At 48.0% G+C, this 26,804-nt stretch overlaps 1 protein-coding gene across 1 annotated transcript in view; it reads right to left on the minus strand.

The window, feature by feature from the left end:
• Positions 1 to 19,117, minus strand: part of unc80 (unc-80 homolog (C. elegans)) — a gene marked incomplete at both ends in the record, with an annotated part of 117,814 nt that extends 98,697 nt beyond the window's left edge. Inside the window, 7 exon segments of the mRNA XM_080776437.1 lie at positions 3,406 to 3,548; positions 5,725 to 5,891; positions 7,721 to 7,844; positions 10,103 to 10,536; positions 13,742 to 13,898; positions 16,393 to 16,441; positions 19,026 to 19,117. Of these exon segments, the coding sequence (XP_080632563.1) occupies positions 3,406 to 3,548; positions 5,725 to 5,891; positions 7,721 to 7,844; positions 10,103 to 10,536; positions 13,742 to 13,898; positions 16,393 to 16,441; positions 19,026 to 19,117 (1,166 nt within the window).
• Between the last annotated feature and the right edge of the window lie 7,687 nt (positions 19,118 to 26,804).

Genomic DNA, 26,804 nt, shown 5'->3' on the forward strand with positions numbered 1-26,804 from the left:
CATGACCAGTCTGCCCTCTGCAGTGACCAGACAGGCTACCATGACCAGTCTGCCCTCTGCAGTGACCAGACAGGCTACCATGACCAGTCTGCAGTGAGAAGTGACCAGACAGGCTACCATGACCAGTCTGCAGTGAGAAGTGACCAGACAGGCTACCATGACCAGTCTGCAGTGAGAAGTGACCAGACAGGCTACCATGACCAGTCTGCAATGTGAAGTGACCAGACAGGCTACCATGACCAGTCTGCCCTCTGCAGTGACCAGACAGGCTACCATGACCAGTCTGTCCTCTGCAGTGAGAAGTGACCAGACAGGCTAACATGACCAGTCTGCAGTGAGAAGTGACCAGACAGGCTACCATGACCAGTCTGCCCTCTGCAGTGACCAGACAGGCTACCATGACCAGTCTGCCCTCTGCAGTGACCAGACAGGCTACCATGACCAGTCTGCCCTCTGCAGTGACCAGACAGGCTACCATGACCAGTCTGCAGTGAGAAGTGACCAGACAGGCTACCATGACCAGTCTGCAGTGAGAAGTGACCAGACAGGCTACCATGACCAGTCTGCAGTGAGAAGTGACCAGACAGGCTACCATGACCAGTCTGCAATGTGAAGTGACCAGACAGGCTACCATGACCAGGCAATTAATCCGCCTTTGTGGAGTGCACACTGAGAAACAATGGAGCTATAAAGCTCTCTCTGTGTGTGTGTGTGTGTGTGTGTGTGTGTGTGTGTGTGTGTGTGTGTGTGTGTGTGTGTGTGTGTGTGTGTGTGTGTGTGTGTGTGTGTGTGTGTAAAGCTCTCTGCCTGCCTCTGCACGGCCGTGTGTGACTGGCTTAAAGAAACCTAATGTACGCACGCCACTGGAAATGAGATGAGGTAGAGCAGTGGTTCTCAACCAGTGGTCCGGGGTTGAGAACCACTTTAATGCTCAGTTTACGGGATTCCCATTTCCCAGACAGGCTACCATGACCAGTCTGTCCTCTGCAGTGAGAAGTGACCAGACAGGCTACCATGACCAGTCTGTCCTCTGCAGTGAGAAGTGACCAGACAGGCTAACATGACCAGTCTGCAGTGAGAAGTGACCAGACAGGCTACCATGACCAGTCTGCCCTCTGCAGTGACCAGACAGGCTACCATGACCAGTCTGCCCTCTGCAGTGACCAGACAGGCTACCATGACCAGTCTGCCCTCTGCAGTGACCAGACAGGCTACCATGACCAGTCTGCAGTGAGAAGTGACCAGACAGGCTACCATGACCAGTCTGCAGTGAGAAGTGACCAGACAGGCTACCATGACCAGTCTGCAGTGAGAAGTGACCAGACAGGCTACCATGACCAGTCTGCAATGTGAAGTGACCAGACAGGCTACCATGACCAGTCTGCCCTCTGCAGTGACCAGACAGGCTACCATGACCAGTCTGTCCTCTGCAGTGAGAAGTGACCAGACAGGCTAACATGACCAGTCTGCAGTGAGAAGTGACCAGACAGGCTACCATGACCAGTCTGCCCTCTGCAGTGACCAGACAGGCTACCATGACCAGTCTGCCCTCTGCAGTGACCAGACAGGCTACCATGACCAGTCTGCCCTCTGCAGTGACCAGACAGGCTACCATGACCAGTCTGCAGTGAGAAGTGACCAGACAGGCTACCATGACCAGTCTGCAGTGAGAAGTGACCAGACAGGCTACCATGACCAGTCTGCAGTGAGAAGTGACCAGACAGGCTACCATGACCAGTCTGCAATGTGAAGTGACCAGACAGGCTACCATGACCAGTCTGCCCTCTGCAGTGACCAGACAGGCTACCATGACCAGTCTGCCCTCTGCAGTGACCAGACAGGCTACCATGACCAGTCTGCCCTCTGCAGTGTGAAGTGAGGCAGAGTGATCATGCCAGGCTGACCCCAGGCATGGGCACGCTCAACCCAACCAAGCCGAGCCGAGCCAAGACATGCCATGCCAGGTGAGGCCATGCCAGGCCAGAGACACTGCCAATACAGTCCTCCCATCCACCGCATTACTTCAGCATAATTACCTTGGCTTACCTTACCCTGTACGGTGCGTTTATTATATATAGCGCCATTACGCAAAGCGCTGCACGACGTGCATTACTTACGTTCGCGCACGCACGCACAACGACAGAATCAACACTGTTATATTTTCCGCTCGAGCTCCCAAACTGTGGAATGCACTGCCAGTGCACATTAGGGTAGCCCCATCCGTCCCCATTTTCACGTTTCGTCTAAAAACTCACCTTTATACAGAGTACTTTTTAACTACTTAATTAGCCAATTTGTACATACATGCTTGATATTGTTTTGTTTGCCATTATAATCTTGTTACTGTCTGTTTTATCTTGTTTTTAATCCTGTTCTGTGCAGCACTTTGGAACTATGTTTTGAAAAGCGCTATACAAATAAAGTTCATATCATATCATATCATATAGTCTGCATTACAACGTGCATCTACTTCCACATCACTGATTAACCGCATTGAAATCATTTCGCTGAGTCAGGGAGGGTTTCTGGGGAATGGTTGGTTCGCTACGAAAAGGATCTTGGAGGCACTTAATCATCTCCGCTCCACTGATCAAGTGACACTTACCGTGTAGCTTTTAACCGCTTTAAACCATTATATTAAACTTTAGCTGTTGGAAAAATAGCAGATCTCCAAGCTCACAGCGCGGCACTGAGTGCCGCACTAGATCTGCGTGTGTAGATCTGCATTTTGTTTTATCTTGAAAATGCCAGGCCAGGCCAGACCAGACCAGACCAGACCAGAGACACTGCCAATACAGTCATCCCTTCCAGCGCATTACTTCAGCAGAATTACCTTGCCTTGTACGTGTAACAACGGGAAATGGTGCGTTCATTATATATAGAGCGCCGCAGTCCCCGCCCCCTTTCAGAAAAGCGAGTGGCCCAGGAAGTGGAAGCCCCATGCATTCTCCCATCGGCACTTTTAATATAATTTATTTAAAGACGGTTACGCCGCGGACAAAGCCAATTCGGATCGTGACGAATCATTACAATGAACACAATGTTTTGGGACGATCAAATCATTAGAAAGAAGAAAAGAAAGTCAGGAGACAACACCATTTGTTTTATTTTTCGTCTTATAAATTATTTGATCGGCCCAAAATATTGTGTTCATTGTCATGATTCGTCACGATCCGAATTGGCTTTGTCCGCGGCGTAACCGTCTTTAAATAAATTATATTAAAAGTGCCGATGGGAGAATGCATGGGGCTTCCACTTCCTGGGCCACTCGCTTTTCTGAAAGGGGGCGGGACTGTGGCGCTCTATAGCGCCATTATGCAAAGTGCTGCACAACGTATTACTTACTTACGTTCACACACACGTGCACGCAACGTTATGGTGATTTGGTTTTAAAACGTCACTCACTTCTTCTTGGAGAGCCCCTGGACCGTGGGAGGCTGTTGGGAGGGGCCGCCTTTTTCCACCGAGTTACCACGGCGACAGCTCTGATCCCCAGCCCCGGGGGACGACGAATCCGATTGGGCGGCTTCGCAGACCACCTGGAACCCCTGTTTGGGGGGGGGGGGGGGGAAGAGAGAGAGAGAGAGAGAGAGAGAAAGAGAGGCGGGGGAAGACATCAATCACATGCAGTATAATAATAATAATAATCCAGTCGTTTTCAAAGTGTGGGCACCAATTGGAAAAGGAGAGATAAAATGTGTAAAATCTCTACAAGCTCACAAAACGTCACAATTCGACATGTTGTGAGTTTGTATAGTTTACACCTTTCATGCCCTACTGAGAAACCTGATGTACAAATTTATGTGTCGGCTCAATGAGTCTAAAAACTGCATAATTATGCTGCTACTGTATGTAACCCCAGCTTCAGTAGCACCAGGTACCGGTCTGCTTTTTGGAAGCACTGGTATGAATGTTTATTGTAAAATTATGTTTTTATGGGTTAGGGGTGTTTCTCTCTGTATGCAGTGTTTTATGTTGTCTGTTGTTATTGGACCTTGAGTCTGAACAAATTAAGTTGATTGATTGATTGTACATTACATTTCTTTCATTTACATATACATGTTGTATCCATTTCACTAAAGGGGGGGGGGGGGGCGCAGCCAGAAGCTGTGGCTCATGTGAGGAGGACAGAGTATAGTGTCTGCTGTGACAGAGGAGCCTGGCTATAGAGGAGGACAGAGTCTGTGTCTGCTGTGACAGAGGAGCCTGGCTATAGAGGAGGACAGAGTCTGTGTCTGCTGTGACAGAGGAGCCTCATGTGAGGAGGACAGAGTCTGTGTCTGCTGTGACAGAGGAGCCTCATGTGAGGAGGACAGAGTCTGTGTCTGCTGTGACAGAGGAGCCTGGCTATAGAGGAGGACAGAGTCTGTGTCTGCTGTGACAGAGGAGCCTGGCTATAGAGGAGGACAGAGTCTGTGTCTGCTGTGACAGAGGAGCCTGGCTATAGAGGAGGACAGAGTCTGTGTCTGCTGTGACAGAGGAGCCTGGCTATAGAGGAGGACAGAGTCTGTGTCTGCTGTGACAGAGGAGCCTCATGTGAGGAGGACAGAGTCTGTGTCTGCTGTGACAGAGGAGCCTGGCTATAGAGGAGGACAGAGTCTGTGTCTGCTGTGACAGAGGAGCCTCATGTGAGGAGGACAGAGTCTGTGTCTGCTGTGACAGAGGAGCCTGGCTATAGCGATGGATGGACGTCCTTTCCGGCACTAATGAATATGAGGTGGGATGGGAGAGATGGGGGGAGGGGAGGGGAGGGGAGGGAGGGCGGATGTGTGTCTGTGTCCTGCTCGGACGCATTCAATCATACTGTAGTTGCTGTAGATCTGAATTATACTTGGCCGCCTTGTCGCGCAGCAGAGCTCCAAAAAAAAAACCAGCCGATCTACAGTATAAGCCGACAACACGCCGGGCTGCAGCTGTGACGCGCCGTGAGCTTGTTGATCTGTTATTTTTGTCAGTGCGCCACAGCTACAGTAAGCATGGATCAGGCTTAACACATTTTAGACCTGAGGATGATTCTACAAAGGCCTTCAAAAATGCTAACAGTTTTCTGAAAAACTCATGTTTCTATGTCAGTGTGGTGCTCAAACCATTTCATGTCAAGGACACCCCAAGGGTAGGTACCCTCACAAAAAACATGCAGTAATCCTGGTCTCTAAACTGCCTCCCCCTGGCCAGCCGGGGCGCCTGATGGAGGGGAAAGGAACTGGTTGGAATAACGTGTTCCTTCCACGCGCTACGTCCAACCAGGGAAACTCCCCCCTGTCAGGTGTAAAGGAGCAACTTGGACACTCAGGCATGAAGGGAGCATGAGTTAAGTCCGTTGCTCTCCCCAGGTTGGCGGAGGGTGTGTAGAGCCCAGGATCACAGTAGATGATTGGCACAGGGGTGAAAAATGGGTTACAAAATCGTGGGATAAAAAATATATTTAAAGGACGCCCCAAAAATATATATGTATTTGGCTGCGGACCCCCATATATAAAATATGTTGTACCAGGGACCCCCCCACAAGAAGCAACGATTTCAGTTAAAAACGTTCACTCTGAAAGAATATATATTCCAAATTTGCGACACTTTTTCACAATTTTTCAAAAATAGCAAGCTCGTAGTGCGGCACTCGCTATATGAGCTTGTAGATCTGCCATTTCTCAATAGCTAAAGTATAACATAATGCTTAAAAACACCACATGGCGTTCCCGTTCAGAATGGCTTAACACATTCACTCACCATGGGACCGGGGTTAGGGGACGGGTTGCCAGATCCACAGGGCTTAGCGGACGGGTTGCCAGATCCACAGGGGTTAGAGGACGGGTTGCCAGATCCACAGGGGTTAGCGGACGGGTTGCCAGATCCACAGGGGCTGCACTGTTTGTTGACCAGGGAGTTTCTCTTGGCTGCACGATTGTGGATAAGATTAGATTCAATTATATACATGATCTGCAGAATGAATAGAGGGGGTTGCAGGAGATGCAATTGGAGCAGATTTAGGAGAATGCATTTAGAGTAGACTTGGAAACTAGCCAAGGAAGACCACCCTTCACTGTGGTGTATATTTAGAAATGAAGACTAAGCTTCACTGTGGTATATATTTAGAAATAAAGACTAGCTTCACTGTGGTATATATTTAGAAATGAAGACTAAGCTTCACTGTGGTATATATTTAGAAATGAAGACTAAGCTTCACTGTGGTATATATTTAGAAATGAAGACTAAGCTTCACTGTGGTATATATTTAGAAATGAAGACTAAGCTTCACTGTGGTATATATTTAGAAATGAAGACTAAGCTTCACTGTGGTATATATTTAGAAATGAAGACTAAGCTTCACTGTGGTATATATTTAGAAATGAAGACTAAGCTTCACTGGGATATATATTTAGAAATGAAGACCACCCTTCACTGTGTAATAATAATTTATATATATTTTATAAATAAAGACTAAGCTTCACTGTGATATATATTTAGAAATAAAGACTAGCTTCACTGTGGTATATGTTTATAAATAAAGACTAAGCTTCACTGTGATATATATTTAGAAATAAAGACTAGCTTCACTGTGGTATATGTTTATAAATAAAGACTAGCTTCACTGTGGTATACATTTAGAAATTAAATGAATGGTGGGGTGGTGGGAAACCCCCTTTTTAACAAAAATAAAAAATAAAAACATGATAGAAAATTAAAAAAAATAAAAATCCCTACAGTGGTTTCTTGCACTCCGCATATCTCTAAACCTTAATAATAATAATAATAAAACTTTATTTGTATAGCACCTTTCATGACATGAAATGCAGCTCAAAGTGCTTTACAGAACAATGGAGAATAAAAGAAAAGAACAACATTAAAATACAATGCAATACAGTGAGGACATGAATAACAAAAAATAAAAGATCAATTAACCCATTCTGGGCGGGCACCCATTTTGGTGTTAGCACTATGTTATGCTTTAGCTATTGAAAAATAGCAGACCTACAAGCTCATAGCGCGCCACCGAGTGGCGCGCTACGAGCTTGTAGGTCTGCTATTTTTGAAAAATCGAAGAACGACTGACATTTTTTAGAATCTGATCTCAGGTCAGAATTGGTTAATCAGACCAGTGTGTGTCCAGTGGAAACCTCGTATGAATCTGATCTCAGGTCAGAATGGGTTAAAAGCAATGTTGTAATGTTTTCGGACTCCCTAGTGTTGTGTTTTTGAGCAGCAAAATTAGATTTTAGTTTTAGTCATAGTCTTTTTGAATAGTTTTAGTTACATTTTAGTCACCTGGAATTAATTAGTGTTAGTCTAGTTTTACTAGCCGACTAAATATCATAAGATTTTAGAAGAAAATGTATTTTATTCTATACTTTATACTATATGACACCAAAGGGGATCCCGCCCAGAATGGATTAACCCATTCTGACCTGAGATCAGATTCATACGAGGTTTCCACTGGGACACACACTGGTCTGATTAACCAAATCTGACCTGAGATCAGATTCTGAAAATGTCAGTCGTTTTTCGATTTTGATTTTTCAAAAAATAGCAGACCTACAAGCTCGTAGCGCGCCACTCGGTGGCGCGCTACGAGGTTGTAGATCTGCTATTTTTTAATAGCTAAAGCATAGCATAATGCTAACACCAAAAGGGGATCCCGCCCATGGATTAACAACCCATGGATTAACAAGTTTGACGGGTTTGAAAATGGTTGTGTTTGTTGGTGTTTTTTCCGTGCGTCACTCACCCGTCACGATATTTCTGACGGGTTTGATGAGCGCCGAGAAGGCGGGGACATCGGGCATGCGGTGCTCCCACATTGGCTGCCATATGACCAGGCCGCTGGCCAATCGGAAGGTCAGGTCAGACTCCTGCGGGAAAAGAAAATAAATAAATCGCGTTATTTCTTTTTCTGTAATTAATAAAAATCAATGGTTAATGTCCCAGCCCCGGCTGAAGAGTAATTATTTTAAAAACACATAACACACCATCATCATATCCCAGGATCTCATTAGGAACTTTTAGGATCATGTAATGCTCCCGCTGCGTTGTCACTCAAAACATAATTTGTCGCACGGCAGGCAAACACGGAGGTAATCCCCTGGGGTAGTAAAACCAATCTGTTTACACAGAGATCAATAGGGGTGTGTGTGTGTGTGTGTGTGTGCGTGCGTGCGTGTGTGCGTGTGTGCGTGCGTGCATGTGTGCGTGCGTGCGTGCATGCGTGCGTGTGTGTGCGTGCGTTAATTTCATCGTATAATTAATGTGCACTTTAAAACCAGGAAAGCATCCGTGTCATTTTAGTTGTTGCGTTTGCCATTACAGAATACCAGATCTACAAGCTTGCAGCGCGGCACAAAGTGGCGATCTTGTACATCTGCTATTTTTGGAGAAAAATAATGTCGCCCCACAGAGGGTAGGGACGGCCACAGAGAAGGCCCTGTCACCCCACAGAGGGTAGGGACGGCCACAGAGAAGGCCCCGTCACCCCACAGAGGGTAGGGACGGCCACAGAGAAGGCCCCGTCACCCCACAGAGGGTAGGGACGGCCACAGAGAAGGCCCTGTCTCCCCACAGAGGGTAGGGACGGCCACAGAGAAGGCCCCGTCACCCCACAGAGGGTAGGGACGGCCACAGAGAAGGCCCCGTCACCCCACAGAGGGTAGGGACGGCCACAGAGAAGGCCCCGTCGCCCCACAGAGGGTAGGGACGGCCACAGAGAAGGCCCCGTCACCCCACAGAGGGTAGGGGGGGCCACAGAGAAGGCCCCGTCACCCCACAGAGGGTAGGGACGGCCACAGAGAAGGCCCTGTCACCCCACAGAGGGTAGGGACGGCCACAGAGAAGGCCCTGTCGCCCCCACAGAGGGTAGGGACGGCCACAGAGAAGGCCCTGTCGCCCCCACAGAGGGTAGGGGCCACAGAGAAGGCCCTGTCGCCCCCATAGAGGGTAGGGGCCACAGAGAAGGCCCTGTCACCCCCATAGAGGGTAGGGGCCACAGAGAAGGCCCCGTCACCCCCATAGAGGGTAGGGGCCACAGAGAAGGCCCCGTCGCCCCCACAGAGGGTAGGGGCCACAGAGAAGGCCCCGTCACCCCCATAGAGGGTAGGGGCCACAGAGAAGGCCCTGTCACCCCACAGAGGGTAGGGACGGCCACAGAGAAGGCCCTGTCGCCCCACAGAGGGTAGGGACGGCCACAGAGAAGGCCCCGTCACCCCACAGAGGGTAGGGACGGCCACAGAGAAGGCCCCGTCACCCCACAGAGGGTAGGGACGGCCACAGAGAAGGCCCCGTCACCCCACAGAGGGTAGGGACGGCCACAGAGAAGGCCCCGTCACCCCACAGAGGGTAGGGACGGCCACAGAGAAGGCCCCGTCACCCCACAGAGGGTAGGGACGGCCACAGAGAAGGCCCCGTCACCCCACAGAGGGTAGGGACGGCCACAGAGAAGGCCCCGTCACCCCACAGAGGGTAGGGACGGCCACAGAGAAGGCCCCGTCACCCCACAGAGGGTAGGGGCCACAGAGAAGGCCCCGTCTCCCCACAGAGGGTAGGGGCCACAGAGAAGGCCCCGTCACCCCACAGAGGGTAGGGGCCACAGAGAAGGCCCCGTCGCCCCCACAGAGAAGGCCCCGTCTCCCCACAGAGGGTAGGGGCCACAGAGAAGGCCCCGTCGCCCCCACAGAGAAGGCCCTGTCTCCCCACAGAGGGTAGGGGCCACAGAGAAGGCCCCGTCTCCCCACAGAGGGTAGGGGCCACAGAGAAGGCCCCGTCGCCCCCACAGAGAAGGCCCCGTCTCCCCACAGAGGGTAGGGGCCACAGAGAAGGCCCCGTCGCCCCCACAGAGAAGGCCCTGTCTCCCCACAGAGGGTAGGGGCCACAGAGAAGGCCCCGTCGCCCCCACAGAGAAGGCCCTGTCTCCCCACAGAGGGTAGGGGCCACAGAGAAGGCCCCGTCGCCCCCACAGAGAAGGCCCTGTCTCCCCACAGAGGGTAGGGGCCACAGAGAAGGCCCTGTGGCCCCATAGAGGGTAGGGGCCACAGAGAAGGCCCCGTGGCCCCCACAGAGGGTAGGGGCCACAGAGAAGGCCCCGTCGCCCCACAGAGGGCCCATAAATGTTGCAACACACCTTGATGCGGTGGATGAGCGGGGCGAACAGGAACACGAACAGCTCCACGGTCACCATGCTCTTGTTGAACAGCTTGGCGCGCGCCTGCTCGTCCTCCTCCGGCGGCGCCTCGCCGTGCCGCGGCGGCTGGGGCCCCGCCCCCGCCCCGGAACCGGCCCCCGAGCAGGAGGAGCCCCCCGGTGGTGGGGGTGGGGGGCCCCCCGGCCCCGACGGCGAGGAGGGGAACCCCTGGTTGGTCCCCGCCTGGTTCCCGGTGGGCTGCTGGAGGAAACCACCGCCGCCAACGCCACCGCCGCCGCTGCTGCTGCCGCTGCCCGCCGACCAGCCGTGGCCCAGGCTGGGCTCGTGGTTGCAGTCCTGGGCGGCCTCCAGCAGCATCCAGTGGAGCGTGTGGAGCAGCTTGGTCTCTGCCACGCCCAGCTTGTCCTGGTGGCCTGGGTGGGGAGGGTGGGGGAGTGAAGACCTGTTAGTGTTCTCCCCGTGTCCCCTAGGGTAGGTACCCTCACATGTTCTCCCCGTGTCCCCTAGGGTAGGTACCCTCACAAAAAACATGCAGTAATCCTGTTCTCTAAACTGCCTCCCCCTGGCCAGCCGGGGCGCCTGATGGAGGGGGAAGGAACTGGTTGGAATAACGTGTTCCTTCCACGCGCTACGTCCAACCAGGGAAACTCCCCCCTGTCAGGTGTAAAGGAGCAACTTGGACACTCAGGCATGAAGGAAGCATGAGTTCAAGTCCGTTGGTCTCCCCTTGTCCCCCATATATGGGGACTAGGTTGGTCTCCCCTTGTCCCCCATATATGGGGACTAGGTTGGTCTCCCCTTGTCCCCCATATATGGGGACTAGGTTGGTGGAGGGTGTGTAGAGCCCAGGATCACATTAGATGATTGACACAGGGGTGAAAAATGGGTTACAAAATCGTGGGATAAAAAATATGTCTCTGCCACGCCCAGCTTGTCCTGGTGGCCTGCAGGGAGGAGTCAAGACCTGTTAGGGCCGATTCATACTCCTATTTTAACCGCCGTTTCGGCGCTGCTGTAGTGCCCAAATGATTTCGTCTCGTCAGACATTTTCAGTAGCACCGAAGAGCCGACCTTAGGACGACATACATGTATGTTAGAATTACATATCATTTTGGGGGTCCTTGACATGAAAATGACCACTGACATGGCCCCACAGAGGGTAGGGGGGGGTTTTCAGAAAACTGTCAGAATTTAGAAGGAATTCATTTTTTGTAGAATCGTCCTCAGGTCTAAATGGGTTAGGGATGAGGGGTGAAAATAGGGCCCTAAGTGTCGTTGTTTAAATGGGTTAGGGATGAGGGGTGAAAATAGGGCCCTAAGTGTCGTTGTTTAAATGGGTTAGGGATGAGGGGTGAAAATAGGGCCCTAAGTGTCGTTGTTTAAATGGGTTAGGGATGAGGGGTGAAAATAGGGCCCTAAGTGTCGTTGGGTTAGGGATGAGGGGTGAAAATAGGGCCCTAAGTGTCGTTGTTTAAATGGGTTAGGGATGAGGGGTGAAAATAAGGCCCTAAGTGTCGTTGGGTTAGGGATGAGGGGTGAAAATAGGGCCCTAAGTGTCGTTGTTTAAATGGGTTAGGGATGAGGGGTGAAAATAGGGCCCTAAGTGTCGTTGGGTTAGGGATGAGGGGTGAAAATAGGGCACTAAGTGTCGTTGTTTAAATGGGTTAGGGATGAGGGGTGAAAATAGGGCCCTAAGTGTCGTTGGGTTAGGGATGAGGGGTGAAAATAGGGCCCTAAGTGTCGTTGTTTAAATGGGTTAGGGATGAGGGGTGAAAATAGGGCACTAAGTGTCGTTGTTTAAATGGGTTAGGGATGAGGGGTGAAAATAGGGCCCTAAGTGTCTCAGGTCTAAATGGGTTAGGGATGAGGGGTGAAAATAGGGCCCTAAGTGTCGTTGTTTAAATGGGTTAGGGATGAGGGGTGAAAATAGGGCCCTAAGTGTCTCAGGTCTAAATGGGTTAGGGATGAGGGGTGAAAATAGGGCCCTAAGTGTCGTTGTTTAAATGGGTTAGGGATGAGGGGTGAAAATAGGGCCCTAAGTGTCGTTGTTTAAATGGGTTAGGGATGAGGGGTGAAAATAGGGCCCTAAGTGTCTCAGGTCTAAATGGGTTAGGGATGAGGGGTGAAAATAGGGCCCTAAGTGTCGTTGTTTAAATGGGTTAGGGATGAGGGGTGAAAATAGGGCCCTAAGTGTCGTTGTTTAAATGGGTTAGGGATGAGGGGTGAAAATAGGGCCCTAAGTGGGTCTAAATGGGTTAGGGACGAGGGGTGAAAATAGGGCCCTAAGTGTCTCAGGTCTAAATGGGTTAGGGATGAGGGGTGAAAATAGGGCCCTAAGTGTCTCAGGTCTAAATGGGTTAGGGATGAGGGGTGAAAATAGGGCCCTAAGTGTCTCAGGTCTAAATGGGTTAGGGATGAGGGGTGAAAATAGGGCCCTAAGTGTCTCAGGTCTAAATGGGTTAGGGATGAGGGGTGAAAATAGGGCCCTAAGTGTCTCAGGTCTAAATGGGTTAGGGATGAGGGGTGAAAATAGGGCCCTAAGTGTCTCAGGTCTAAATGGGTTAGGGATGAGGGGTGAAAATAGGGCCCTAAGTGTCTCAGGTCTAAATGGGTTAGGGATGAGGGGTGAAAATAGGGCCCTAAGTGTCGTTGTTTAAATGGGTTAGGGATGAGGGGTGAAAATAGGGCCCTAAGTGTCTCAGGTCTAAATGGGTTAGGGATGAGGGGTGAAAATAGGGCCCTAAGTGTCGTTGTTTAAATGGGTTAGGGATGAGGGGTGAAAATAGGGCCCTAAGTGTCGTTGTTTAAATGGGTTAGGGATGAGGGGTGAAAATAGGGCCCTAAGTGTCTCAGGTCTAAATGGGTTAGGGATGAGGGGTGAACATAGGGCCCTAAGTGTCGTTGCGAGGTAATGTTGTGTCAAATGGACGTTACTGCTGCATTTGAAAGTGTTCATTCATTATTGATTTAAAGTCTTGCCATCAATAACACCCGGAGGAGAACATTATTTATGGAGGACATTCAAACGCTCAATAATGTTTAGCTTACTTAATACTTAAACATTGACTCAATAATTCAGTATAAATTCGACAAGGGTTTCATAATGACTTGGGGGTGAAGTCATTAGAGACCCAAAGCTGGCTAAATAAATACATTGATTGTGCAACAGATCTGAGTTTGCGGAGCGTCCCTTTAATGACTTGGTTGTCCCTCATATATGGGGACTAGGTTGGTCTCCCCTTGTCCCCCATATATGGGGACTAGGTTGGTCTCCCCTTGTCCCCCATACAGTATATGGGGACTAGGTTGGTCTCCCCTTGTCCCCCATAGTCCCCCATATATCGGGAACTAGGTTGGTGGAGGGTATGTGTAGAGCCCAGGATCACATTAGATGATTGACACAGGGGTGAAAAATGGGTTACAAAATCGTGGGATAAAAAAAATATCAAGAAAAGACTCTATAGAATGTACATGTGTGCGGTACGGTACGGTACGGTGCGGTGCGGTGCGGTGCGGTGCGGTGCGGTACGGTACGGTGCGGTGCGGTACGGTACGGTACGGTGCGGTGCGGTGCGGTGCGGTACGGTACGGTGCGGTACGGTACGGTGCGGGTCTCACCCAGCTTGTTGCGGTTGGACAGCAGGATGGAGGTGCAGTGGAGGACATGGGGCAGCGCCGCCTGGACCAGCTCCCAGCGGGAGATGCTCTGGATGGCCTCAGACAGCGCCGGGGACAGGCCGTGGAGCTTGTTCTCCACCAGCACACGCTCAAAGGACTGGGGGAGAGAGGGGAGGGAGGGAGAGAGGGAGGGAGGGAGGGAGGGAGGGAGGGAGGGAGGGAGGGAGACATCAGACAGAAACCAAAGCCTCCCCTCTTGGGAGTAAAAAGGTCCCACATGGCCCCAAGCGAGGCTACCCATCTGGGAGCCACAACAGAGGCACATAGGCGGCGGGTGCATAAGGCTAGGGAAGGCTTAGCCTTCCCAAAAATTATGCTGGGTATTTTTTTAAATATATAATATATGTGCGCAGCATTATAGAAGGCTATTGTGTTTGTGTGTGTGTGTTGTCGCTGCCCCCTGGTGATCGCTGATCGGATATAGGCTATACACTATACAGCAACTGGCCTAATCAGCATATGATTGACTAGCCTACTATTGGTATGTCTGTAAACCTCGTCCTTCCAGTCGCTTTGTAGGCAGCAAAAGCGCGCGCTGGTTTGTTTTGGGAAACAGCAAAACGCAAAATGTCTTTTTCAAGGCAAAGATAAAGTAGCCTAATTCAGAAGAAGAAGCTGTGAGTCGGCTGTCAGAACTCAGTGCCCGCACGGTTCACAGTTCACACCACTGCAGCAACACTGACACGTTCAGCGGAGTGACTGCTGTCTCTGTGCCGTCTAAGAGCCATGAGCCGCGACTCCCGGAGGGGCAGCAACACCGCCGGGTAATCTACACTGACTGACTCGAGACTTGAGAAAAAGACGTCCAAAAGTCGTTGTCTGTGTATAGGCTAATTCATTGGTAAAAGTATGCTAAATAACTCATTTTTAGACCATCTGGGAAATAAATAAATAAATAAATCCGCGGCGGCGGACTCGCTCCGCTCGGCCGCGAGAGTCCCCCCCCAACGCAATTCTATAGCCTACCCAAAGGTAAAACGCACCCGCCGCCTATGCAGAGGCAGCTTTGTGTTTACAATTAGATCCAAAGGGATGTGAAGATGCCATTAAGCCTCCCCTCCTCCCATCCTCGCCCTCGGCCCTCCTCCCTCCTCCCCTCCCCTCCCCTCCCCTCCCATCCTCGCCCCCCCTCCCCTCCTCGCCCCCCACGGGCAACGGGAGGAAACAAGATGGGGAAGTAATTTGCTAAATACGGAATCTAGCGCATCCTTGATTTGCAGGTGTGTGTGTGTGTGTGTGTGTGTATATATATATACACACACACACACACACACACACACACACACACACACACACACACACACACACACACACACACACACACACACCTGTATATATATATATATAAAGTTGGGGTACCATCAACAACAACAAAATTCTAAAATTAATTCTAATTCACTGGGAGGAGACCCCGGGGCAGACCAAGGATCACGTCCCACTGGGAGGAGACCCCGGGGCAGACCAAGGATCACGTCCCACTGGGAGGAGACCCCGGGGCAGACCAAGGATCACGTCCCACTGGGAGGAGACCCCCGGGGCAGACCAAGGATCACGTCCCACTGGGAGGAGACCCCGGGGCAGACCAAGGATCACGTCCCACTGGGAGGAGACCCCGGGGCAGACCAAGGATCACGTCCCACTGGGAGGAGACCCCCGGGGCAGACCAAGGGTCACGTCCCACTGGGAGGAGACCCCCGGGGCAGACCAAGGGTCACGTCCCACTGGGAGGAGACCCCCCGGGGCAGACCAAGGGTCACGTCCCACTGGGAGGAGACCCCCCGGGGCAGACCAAGGATCACGTCCCACTGGGAGGAGACCCCGGGGCAGACCAAGGACCACGTCCCACTGGGAGGAGACCCCGGGGCAGACCAAGGATCACGTCCCACTGGGAGGAGACCCCGGGGCAGACCAAGGATCACGTCCCACTGGGAGGAGACCCCGGGGCAGACCAAGGACCACGTCCCACTGGGAGGAGACCCCGGGGCAGACCAAGGATCACGTCCCACTGGGAGGAGACCCCCGGGGCAGACCAAGGACCACGTCCCACTGGGAGGAGACCCCGGGGCAGACCAAGGACCACGTCCCACTGGGAGGAGACCCCGGGGCAGACCAAGGATCACGTCCCACTGGGAGGAGACCCCCGGGGCAGACCAAGGACCACGTCCCACTGGGAGGAGACCCCCGGGGCAGACCAAGGACCACGTCCCACTGGGAGGAGACCCCGGGGCAGACCAAGGATCACGTCCCACTGGGAGGAGACCCCGGGGCAGACCAAGGCGCAGTTGGAGGAAATACATTGACTCACTGGCCTTGGATGGATGGATATTGCTATATATATATATATGTTTGTAGCCGTTTTAGAAAAGCAATAAGCCACTCAAGGTCCCAGTTTGGCTGAAAGTGGCTGAAAGTGTATACTAAAAATACGTTGTAAAGTGCTTTACAGAAGGAAAGGTGCTTCTGAATGTATATAAACATTTACCATTTAATGTCTCATCCATTCAAATACTGTATGTTGGATTGCAGTGTCAAAGTGTTGATATTTTCGGTCATCACAGACATGGTCATAAATAATTATGGAAATGACTCACCACACATGAAGCCTCATACTGTTTCCCCAACTTCGGACGCAGGAAGGCACTGGAAATGTACAATTAAAACCAATTAAAACAGGCTTGTATGCTTAAATATGACAAAAGTAGTGTTGATTTCGTCGACTTAAAACTATGACGAAAGATATTTCACTGATGAAAATTGAAAACGGAATAAAAAAAAACAAATAAAAACCATGAAGTTATGATGAGTAAAACTATGACTAAGTACTGTATATTGACAATTTCGTCAACAAATAAAAAATAGACTAATTATGTCAGGGAGCGACTGTAGAGCGTCGCAGTCCCGCCCCCAGGAAATGATTCTCCGTTCATTTTCTCCATAGGCTTTTCAAAAAATATATATTTATTTTAATATATTTTTTATCCCACGATTTTGTAACCCATTTTTCACCCCTGTGCCAATCATCTACTGTGATCCTGGGCTCTACACACCCTCCGCCAACCTGGGGAGAGCAACGGACTTGAACTCATGCTCCCTTCATGCCCGAGTGTCCAAGTTGCTCCTTTACACCCGACAGGGGGGAGTTCCCCTGGTTGGACGTAGCGCGTGGAAGGAACACGTTATTCCAACCAGTTCCTTTCCCCTCCATCAGGCGCCCCGGCTGGCCAGGGGGAGGCAGTTTAGAGACCAGGATTACTGCATGTTTTTGTGAGGGTACCTACCCTAGGGGACACGGGGAGAACATGCAAACTCCACACAGAAAGGCCCTTTCTTTATTTAAAGACGGTTACGCCGCGGACAAAGCCAACTCGGATCGTGACAAAATCATGACAACAAACACGATATTTTGTGCCGATCAAATAAATTGAAAGAAGAAAATAAAGGCAGGATACAAAACTATTTGTTTTGTCTTTCTTCTTACTAATTATTTGATCGGCCCCAAAACATTGTAATTATTGTCATGATTTGGCACGATCCGAGTTGGCTTTGTCCGCGGCGTAACTGTCTTTAAATAAAAAGCCTATGGAGAAAATGAATGGAGAATCAAATACTTTTTGAAAAGCCTATGGAGAAAATGAATGGAGAATCATTTCCTGGGCCACTCGTCGTTCTGAAAGGGGGCGGGACAAGTCTTTTTATGTTTGGTTACTCCGACACATTGTGAGATTTAAGTAGACATTATTATTTTACAATAATTATAAATTGGGGATGCCAGAGATAGAAATGCCATTAACCCATTCTGAACGGGAACCCATTTCGGTGTTAGCATCACGTTATATGCTTTAGCTATTGAAAAATAGCAGATCTACAAGCTCGTAGCGCGCCACCGAGTGGCGCGCTACGAGCTTGTATAGGTCTGCTATTTTTTGAAAAATCGAAGAACGACTGACATTTTTTTAGAATCTGATCTCAGGTCAGAATGGGTTCATCAGACCAGTGTGTGTGTCCAGTGGAAACCTCGTATGAATCTGATCTCAGGTCAGAACGGGGGTCGAATGGGGGTCCACAGGATAATGAATTAGTGTCAATTTGGGGGTCCTCGACTTGAAAAAGGTTTGGGAACCACCGATTGGTCTAAAATAAATGTCAGAGGTGGAAAGTATCAATACTGCAATACAGAACGTATACTTATTATTATAATTGACTCGAGTAGAAATACAAAAGTATTGGCATCAAAATGTATACTTAAAAGTACAAAAAGTACAAATACCTCAAAATTGTACTCAAGGTAAATGTACTTGCACTTTCCTCCACTGCTAAATGCTAATCTTTATGATGTCAATACAGCTGCACACAACAGGAGGAGTGAGTCATCACACACACGCACGCACACACACACACGCGCACACACACACACACACACACACACACACTGTGCTGTTGGCCTGGTTACGAGGTAAATGTATGCTGACAGCAGTGGTTCTCAACCAGTGGTCCGGGGACCAGCAGTGGTCCTTGAGGGGGTCTCCAGGTGGTCCCCATGTAGCCATGGTTCATGACTCTCGTATTCATACGAGAGTCATGAAGTAACTGCACCCTGTTCATAGGGTGTTCATAGGATTCTACCCTGTCCATAGAATCAGAATGGAGCTTGATATGAAAAAAGGGTGGAAAACCAGTGCCTTATACAGGTGTGTGACATCACAATATGTGTGTGCTCTCATCTCTATTCATATCCAGACATCACATCACGTTGCAAAGTCATCCATATGAGGCGCACATATTAATATATACATGACTCACTGATCCGTGTCCAATTCAAACAGTATATAGAGCCACTGAGACTGACATCCACATGCATGGTAAACTGTCAATTTTTTCATTTTGATTAAACATGCTGTGTGTCTGTCTCTCTGTGTGTGTGTGTGTGTGTGTGTGTGTGTGTGTGTGTGTGTGTGTGTGTGTGTGTGTGTGTGTGTGTGTGTGCGTGTGTCACTGTGTGTGTGTGTGTGTGTGTGTGTGTGTGTGTGGCGCAAGCGACTTTGGCGTTTGCATGAGGCAGCTGTGCTGATGCTGAATGATGCTGTCGTTTTAATTTTCGGCAGTGCAGCGTGGCAAAACACACACCTGTTCAATGTGCACTGAACACACACACACACACACACACACACACACACACACACACACACACACACTGTGACACACACACACGCACGCGCTGCCTAACCTGGTCTGTCGCCATAAAAACGTCTGGATGGGAAACGGTATTCCCTTCCCACAGTCCTGGTCGGAATCGTCCAGGCTTTTCCTCTTCACCATCTTTCTTTTCAATCACCTCCTCCTAGAACAGCCGTTTGGTTCACTTAGTTATCCCACCAGTCCAGCCAGGTGGTGGCGATGATGATCATCACATGCATGAGCCGCGGCCGCACGCACACACGCACGCACGCACACACACCCACACACACACTCACGACATGTGTATTGAGTGCGTTCGACTTGTTGTGTAAAATGGCTGCAAGTGTGTCGATCGGTCGCGGAGACGGAGAGAGAGAGAGAGAGAGAGAGAGAGAGAGAGAGAGAGAGAGAGAGAGAGATTGAGAGAAAGCTGGGATGGGAGGGCAGACTAGAGATCGAGAGACGGAGGGGAGAGAGAGCTAGAGAGAGAGAGAGAGAGAGAGGGGGGGGGGGGGGTCTGTGATAGTGAGGGGGCGAGGGAGGGGAGTGGGAGGAGGAAGAGAGAGAGAGAGAGAGAGAGTCAGAGAGAGCTCCGTTTACACCTTTATTTTATTGTTTTATCTTTGTCGTTTTATTGTTCCACTTTTGCTTTGGCAATAATGTATAAACGTATGGTTTTCTCATGCCAATAAAGCTCCATTGAATTGAATTGACTGAGAGAGAGAGAGAGAGAGAGAGAGAGAGAGAGAGAGAGAGAGAGAGAGAGAGAGAGGGAGGGGGGGGGGTTTCAGCACCTCCCTAGGTGAGCAGCGGTGGGTGGGGGGGGGGGGTTGCAGCGGCAGTGATTTATGACCAGCGGTTAGAGAACCGCACAATGATGAACAACACGTGTCCGCCTTGACTGACGACCCCATATTGGTATATATAGTGTAGCGGCTCCTATAGCCAGCAGAGATATTGACACCGTTCCATTAACTTCCAACTGATATCTCAAAGGGCTTTTTATTTTCCCCATTTGACACCGTGGAAAAACTGCAACACAAAACATACAAATATTCTCTTAAAACACAATGAAATATGAACTATACGAAAGAATGTCCTCGTTGAAACTGTTGTCGGTCAATCATGACTTCCGGGTTATATGTAAACAAACACAATGAGACGTACACAAAACAAACAATCGACGGAACTACAACACTGTTTACAAACAGAAACAAGAAACCGCAACAACACGTAACATACCGTGTGCGCCTTCTGCAGATTATTTTAGGAGAGCTACTTTATATTCTCTTATATTTCCTATTTGAGGACGCTCTTTTTTTGACGTGAGGAGAGCGATCCTCGCACCCCTGCAACTCAGCTTGTTCTGCCTGAGCTCAGCTCACACAGGTGCCATTTAATGCTGCCTCACTCTAATCACAGGGCTCTGCTCCTGCACGCCCTCACCAGGTCATAATATGAACTGCATTAACGACCAGGCACCACACACGGCATGCAAATACAATGTGTACGGTGTACCCCAAATAAACATACCTCTAATGTTCACATATTGTATTTGCCGAAAGGTAAGCAATAAATTAGAATAGAAAATAGAAATAGAAAATTACAAGTTATATATAGGCTAGCATATTATTAATTAAGACACACAAACTGAAGGATTATTTAAACCCCGAGCGGTTTAATAACCTTGACAACCCCATAGCCAACCCAACCTATGGTATAGGCTATAGTAGCATGAGTTTGAATGATTATGACACAAGCTGAAGGGAAAGTAGCTACCCTGACCGGTTTAAAAACCTTGACAACTCTTAAAGCCAACCTGAAATAGGACCCAGGAGTAGATCTTTGCTGTTTGCATCTGGTGTTTGTTTGTTTGTTTGTTTGCTCCTAATCAGGTAACGAGCAGCCATCTTGCTGCTGCACTCTGGGAGATGTAGTTTCTGAGGTCTGAGACGTCACGCTGGCCATAATGTTTTGGTCCATTTCTGAGTTTTGACTCAACACTTTAATATCAACACACATTAACAGTGTGTGTGTGTGTGTGTGTGTGTGTGTGTGTGTGTGTGTGTGTGTGTGTGGGGGGGGGGGGGGGGGGGGGGGGTTTAGAACGGGCCTCAGGCCTTAATGGGTTAATCAAACACCAGATCAATATATTCAACATAACAGGTATTTTATTTATATGCACATTCCTCAACTGTCAGCTTGTAGATCGGCTATTTTCCTAAATGTTTGCCTCTTTCTTAGGTAATGTGACACTTAATTTGGCCAACGTTTGACCATGTGTTATGGTAGAGTTTGTCGGGTACTGTTGATGTAACCTAGCAATGGTCTCACTATATTGGTTTAATCTTTATTTCCTTTTCATTGTAGACGTATTTAAGAAGTCCTTAAATGTGAAGATACCCTGGCCTGTATGCACTTTGTTGGTTTGTTTACTTCGTCAGTGAGAAAACAATGTTGCACATTAATAAGATAATCATCGTACATTTATGTATTAAATGTAACATGAATACAGTAAACTCCAGTTGAAGAATGTATTGCATCATATCACCCCCACCCTCCCTACCTCTCTCTCTCTCTCTCTCTCTCTCCATGAGGGGTGTGTGTGTGTGTGTGTGTGTGTGTGTGTGTGTGTGTGTGTGTGTGTGTGTGTGTGTGTGTGTGTGAAGGTGGGTCAAACGAGGATTCTGCCCGTTGCTGTTGGGCAGAATCCTCATATCTCCATATTTTATTTACTTTTGATGTATTAATTTCCCCATAAATTAGCTTCTGATCAAACTACAGCGCCACACAACAGTACAGTAGCAAAAAAGATATACAAGCTCAAACCACGTCGCATTGCAGATCTGCTATTTTTTACTGAATTTGAACCTATAAATCGTGAAAAGCAACAGTTTTGGACATATGAGGTTTTCTCCTGACTTCATGGCACTGCCTGTGTGTGAACTACACACCTGCTAATGTGTCACGACCAATCAATTGATGGCAGTGGTGAAAACACCCTCGTTTGGAGCACATAAAAAGTCAGACCCAGACAGTCAGCAACACACCATCCTTCAAGGAGACCCTCGACCCCATCTCCACGGACACAGACCCTTCTAGAAGACCCCGACCCAACTCAGGCTGACATGCTGCTGAGACCTCAACTCCTGTGCTTCCTGGGCCTCGTGGCGCTAGGTAAGAGAATTGTTCTCGTAGATCGGCTATTTTCACAACATGTATCTTTGGAACCTACATTTTAGGCATTACACCTAAATGTAATGCCTAAAATTAAGTATACTTGTCAGAACTGGGTCGCCAGTTCAAATTATATGATTATTTTAATAATGATGGCTATATATATGACTCATTTGACATCTTTCTTTGTGTGTGTGTGTGTGTGTGTGTGTGTGTGTGTGTGTGTGTGTAGGCACCGTGCACGCCAGTCCCTCTGCTGAGCTGAAGCTGGAGCGTGGGAGCTGTCCCATGTTCTGGTTCAGCTTCAACAGTCGCTGCTACAAGTACGTCGGCCTCCCGAAAATGCTGAGCTGGCACGACGCAGAGAAGAACTGCGAGGATGAAGGTGCCAACCTAGTGTCCATCCACAGCACGGAGGAGAACGACTTCGTCAAGATCCTGATCCAGAACTTTAACCCAACCACCACCTGGATTGGACTGAACGACTTATATGTGGAGGGTAGATGGAAGTGGACTGATGGCTCCAGTGTGAACTACACCATGTGGGGGAGTGGTGAGCCAGACGGTGGCGGTAGATGTGCGTATACATTCGGTTCAGGTCCATGGCATGACCTCCCATGTTCTTGGGAACGTGCTTCTATGTGTGTTCTTAATGCATAAACATGTCCTTGTTGAGTGGAATGTGTGATTCAACCCTCACTAACTTGTACCGAGTCTCCACAATAAAACAGCACGAAAAAATGTGTTTACTGGTGTCATCATTTCAGAGGGTCTCTATTGTGAAGCACTTTCAGATGGTCATTATAATAAACTGTAATATTAGCTGCAGTGGACGTTACATGAAGTATATTTGAAGCTAATCATGCTAATCATTCATCATGCACAATGAAAACTAATTCATTCATTTTCTTGGCCCTCTGGGACCCAAACCACTGAAAAACTGGGGGTCCTCTCCTTGAAATTCAAATGGTTGAGAATCATTGCTAGACCCGTACAAATCTTCTCTTATGGGGGATCCCTGGCCATTACTTTCAAATGGGGGGGCTAATAAATGTCAATTTGGGAGTCCTTGACATGAAAAGGTTTGTCTTAGAGGACCCATTCTCGGAGTGGTGGGAAATGGATGTAGAGTACAAGCTAGCCGCAATTTGCAACTCTAGATTTTTTTTACAATGGGTTGAATCTAGAGTTGCAACAACCTCCATCCACTTCCATCTTTTTTGGTTTGTGATCTGCTTGTCTTAAATGACGTTAAACTCACCAACATTGCAGCTGTAGTCCAAGCTTGAATTATCCTCTTTCAATCTGCCGAGCTTGTTTTTCATAAAAATCCCCCTTAATCATGTTATGAGCTACTTTCTGTCCAAAATATTCCAAGAGTCACATTCCGAGCCGCCATTTTGTATTTTTTGCAACGTGCCATAAAACAAGACGTGAGGGGGGGGGGGGGGGGGGAGCACTTGTTTAATAGCGTCCCTCCCTCCCTAGGGTGTCGGCCTCTTCTTTGGGTGTCTTACCTGCGCAGGTAAGATTCTATTAAACAAGCGTAAAAAAAAAAATCTAGAGTTGCAAATTGCGGTAAAAGCTCACCATGTGGTGTTCTTCTTCTCTCCCTTCCCCTCATCGGTCTTCCAGGTCAGCGGTCGGATGAGCCACAATTCATGGCAGTTAGTTGGACTTCTATCCCCCCCCCCCCCCCCCCCCAAACTGCTGTCCACGTTCCAGGCCAACATGCAGTGATTGGCTGCAAGGTCTGCCATCAGGTTGAAAACCTTCGAAGACAAAGAAACAAAGATTAACCGATTCTGACCCGAGATCAGATTCATACGAGGTTTCCACGGGAACTGCCCATAGATCCGAAGTCCCGTTAGTCCGAACATGGACTGCTCCCGACCTCCCGTGCTTGCGGTTAGGTTTAGGTATAGGGTTAGAGCTACTGTAGGGATAGTAATTTCGGAACAATGAACCTTCTGACTAATGACACGGCACCGTTTCCACTGGACACACACTGGTCTGATTAACCCATTCTGACCTGAGATCAGATTCTAAAAATGTCAGTCGTTCTTCGATTTTTTTCAAAAATAGCAGACCTACAAGCTCGTAGCGCACCACTCGGTGGCGCGCTATGAGCTTGTAGATCTGCTGTTTTTCAATAGCTAAAGCATGACATGATGCCAACACCACAATGGGTTCCCGTTCAGAATGGGTTAACAATAATGCCAAACAATCAAATGATAATCTTTTCAAAAGATTTTCCAATCAATAAGTTATCTTTTTAACCACTATACACACTTTTAAACATTAAATATATTTTTAAATAAATCAAACGACTTTGAAACGAAGTGTTTTTAAACAATACATTTCTACATTTAATGTATTTTAAATTAACTTATTAAAGAAGTCAACATTGAAATTCATTCAGTCATTTTAAATTAAACATTCAGATTAATTTAACCTTTAAGCTTGAATAAATCATTTAAATATAGGTAAACATCTAAGCATTTTAAATTGAATAAGTAGGCCTATTTAAAGAAAAATAGCTGAACCTTGAGCTTGTAGATCAGCTCTAAATTCAACCAGGCATTTAACATGGTAAATTAAATTATGAATTGTCCACATTGTTTAAAATAATTTTAGTAGTACACCCTTTGTCTTACTCTTATAAAAAGAGATACATTGACTTTATAAAACATAAATCAAACCAAACTCTAAAACAAAAATGAAGGCAACACTGATGTTCTTTCCCAGTTGAACATACTAAACACACAATCAGCCCCAACACTGATGTTCTTTCCCAGTTGAACATACTAAACACACAATCAGCCCATACTACAATCCTGTTTAGTTAATAAAGGCTTTTTAAATTAATCCTGGTCTAGAGTGTGCTTAAAGACCCCTCTTCTCCTTTTTATATATTATTGACCAGGGCTCTTTTCTTTTTAATAAGACTAAAATACTAGGATTTTGTCTGATTTAGTCGACTCAATTTCAGAAGACTAAATATGACTACTAAATTAAGACCTGTATCCTGAGAGAAGACAGACTATATGCACCCACTGCACACTAAATGAAGTGGAAACCGAGCTACACTTCCTAACCATCTGTCCATTATTGTACCAAGACATCAGAGACACATACTTCCCACAGATTACAACCACACACGGAGATTTTGAAAACATGACCAATGACAAAAAACTCCCATATCTGCTGGGCTGAAGTACAACAATGTGCAAACACAGCAGCAAGATTTGTGAGTTGCTGTGATAGGAGAAGGATATCAAATGGAACACAACCACCCTAAAGACTAATCATTGTGTATATTCCTGCACTAGTATACCTGCATCGAGTGATCTTGGTATACATAGAAGTTGATCTATTGAAGATTCTGACCTTCAAATGTACATCATTTTTGTTTTGATTGTATCGCTGTATTGTTGTTTTGTTCTTTCTGTATGTTTTCTCATGCCAATAAAGCCCTTTGAATTGAATCGAATTGAATTGTGTGTCTGTGTCTCTCTCTCTCTCTCTCTCTCTCTCTCTCTGGAAGGGCTGTCACTCAGTAGGCGTTCCCGCATAACGTCCTGGTTGATGATTTACTGGAGTTATGTTCAATACTTTAATGTAATGGATACTGTATACATTCTGTCAGTGCATCTCAGACCGTCTGTCTACATTCTAATTCAATTCACTGACTCTACATGATAAAAGTACATTAAACATGTCTAGGATTACTTTATGTACTAAATGTGACATGAATACAGTAAACTCCAGTTGAAGAATGTATTGCATCATATCACCCCCACCCTCCCTACCTCTCTCTCTCTCCCTGAGGTGTGTAGCCTACTCTGTGTGTGTGTGTGTGTGTGTGTGTGTGTGTGTGTGTGTGTGTGTGTGTGTGTGTGTGTGTGTGTGTGTGTGAAGGTGGGTCAAACGAGGATTCTGCCCGTTGCTGTTGGGCAGAATCCTCATATCTCCATATTTTATTTACTTTTGATGTATTAATTTCCCCATAAATTAGCTTCTGATCAAACTACAGCGCCACACAACAGTACAGTAGCAAAAAAGATATACAAGCTCAAACCACGTCGCATTGCAGATCTGCTATTTTTTACTGAATTTGAACCTATAAATCGTGAAAAGCAACAGTTTTGGACATATGAGGTTTTCTCCTGACTTCATGGCACTGCCTGTGTGTGAACTACACACCTGCTAATGTGTCACGACCAATCAATTGATGGCAGTGGTGAAAACACCCTCGTTTGGAGCACATAAAAAGTCAGACCCAGACAGTCAGCAACACACCATCCTTCAAGGAGACCCTCGACCCCATCTCCACGGACACAGACCCTTCTAGAAGACCCCGACCCAACTCAGGCTGACATGCTGCTGAGACCTCAACTCCTGTGCTTCCTGGGCCTCGTGGCGCTGGGTAAGAGAATTGTTCTCGTAGATCGGCTATTTTCACAACATGTATCTTTGGAACCTACATTTTAGGCATTACACCTAAATGTAATGCCTAAAATTAAATATACTTGTCAGAACTGGGTCGCCAGTTCAAATATATGATTATTTTAATAATTATGGCTATATGACTAATTTCACATCTTTCTTTGTGTGTGTGTGTGTGTGTGTGTGTGTGTGTGTAGGCACC

Source organism: Protomyctophum bolini (genome assembly GCF_963924005.1).
Source record: "Protomyctophum bolini genome assembly, chromosome: 11".
Classification (NCBI taxonomy): domain Eukaryota; kingdom Metazoa; phylum Chordata; class Actinopteri; order Myctophiformes; family Myctophidae; genus Protomyctophum; species Protomyctophum bolini.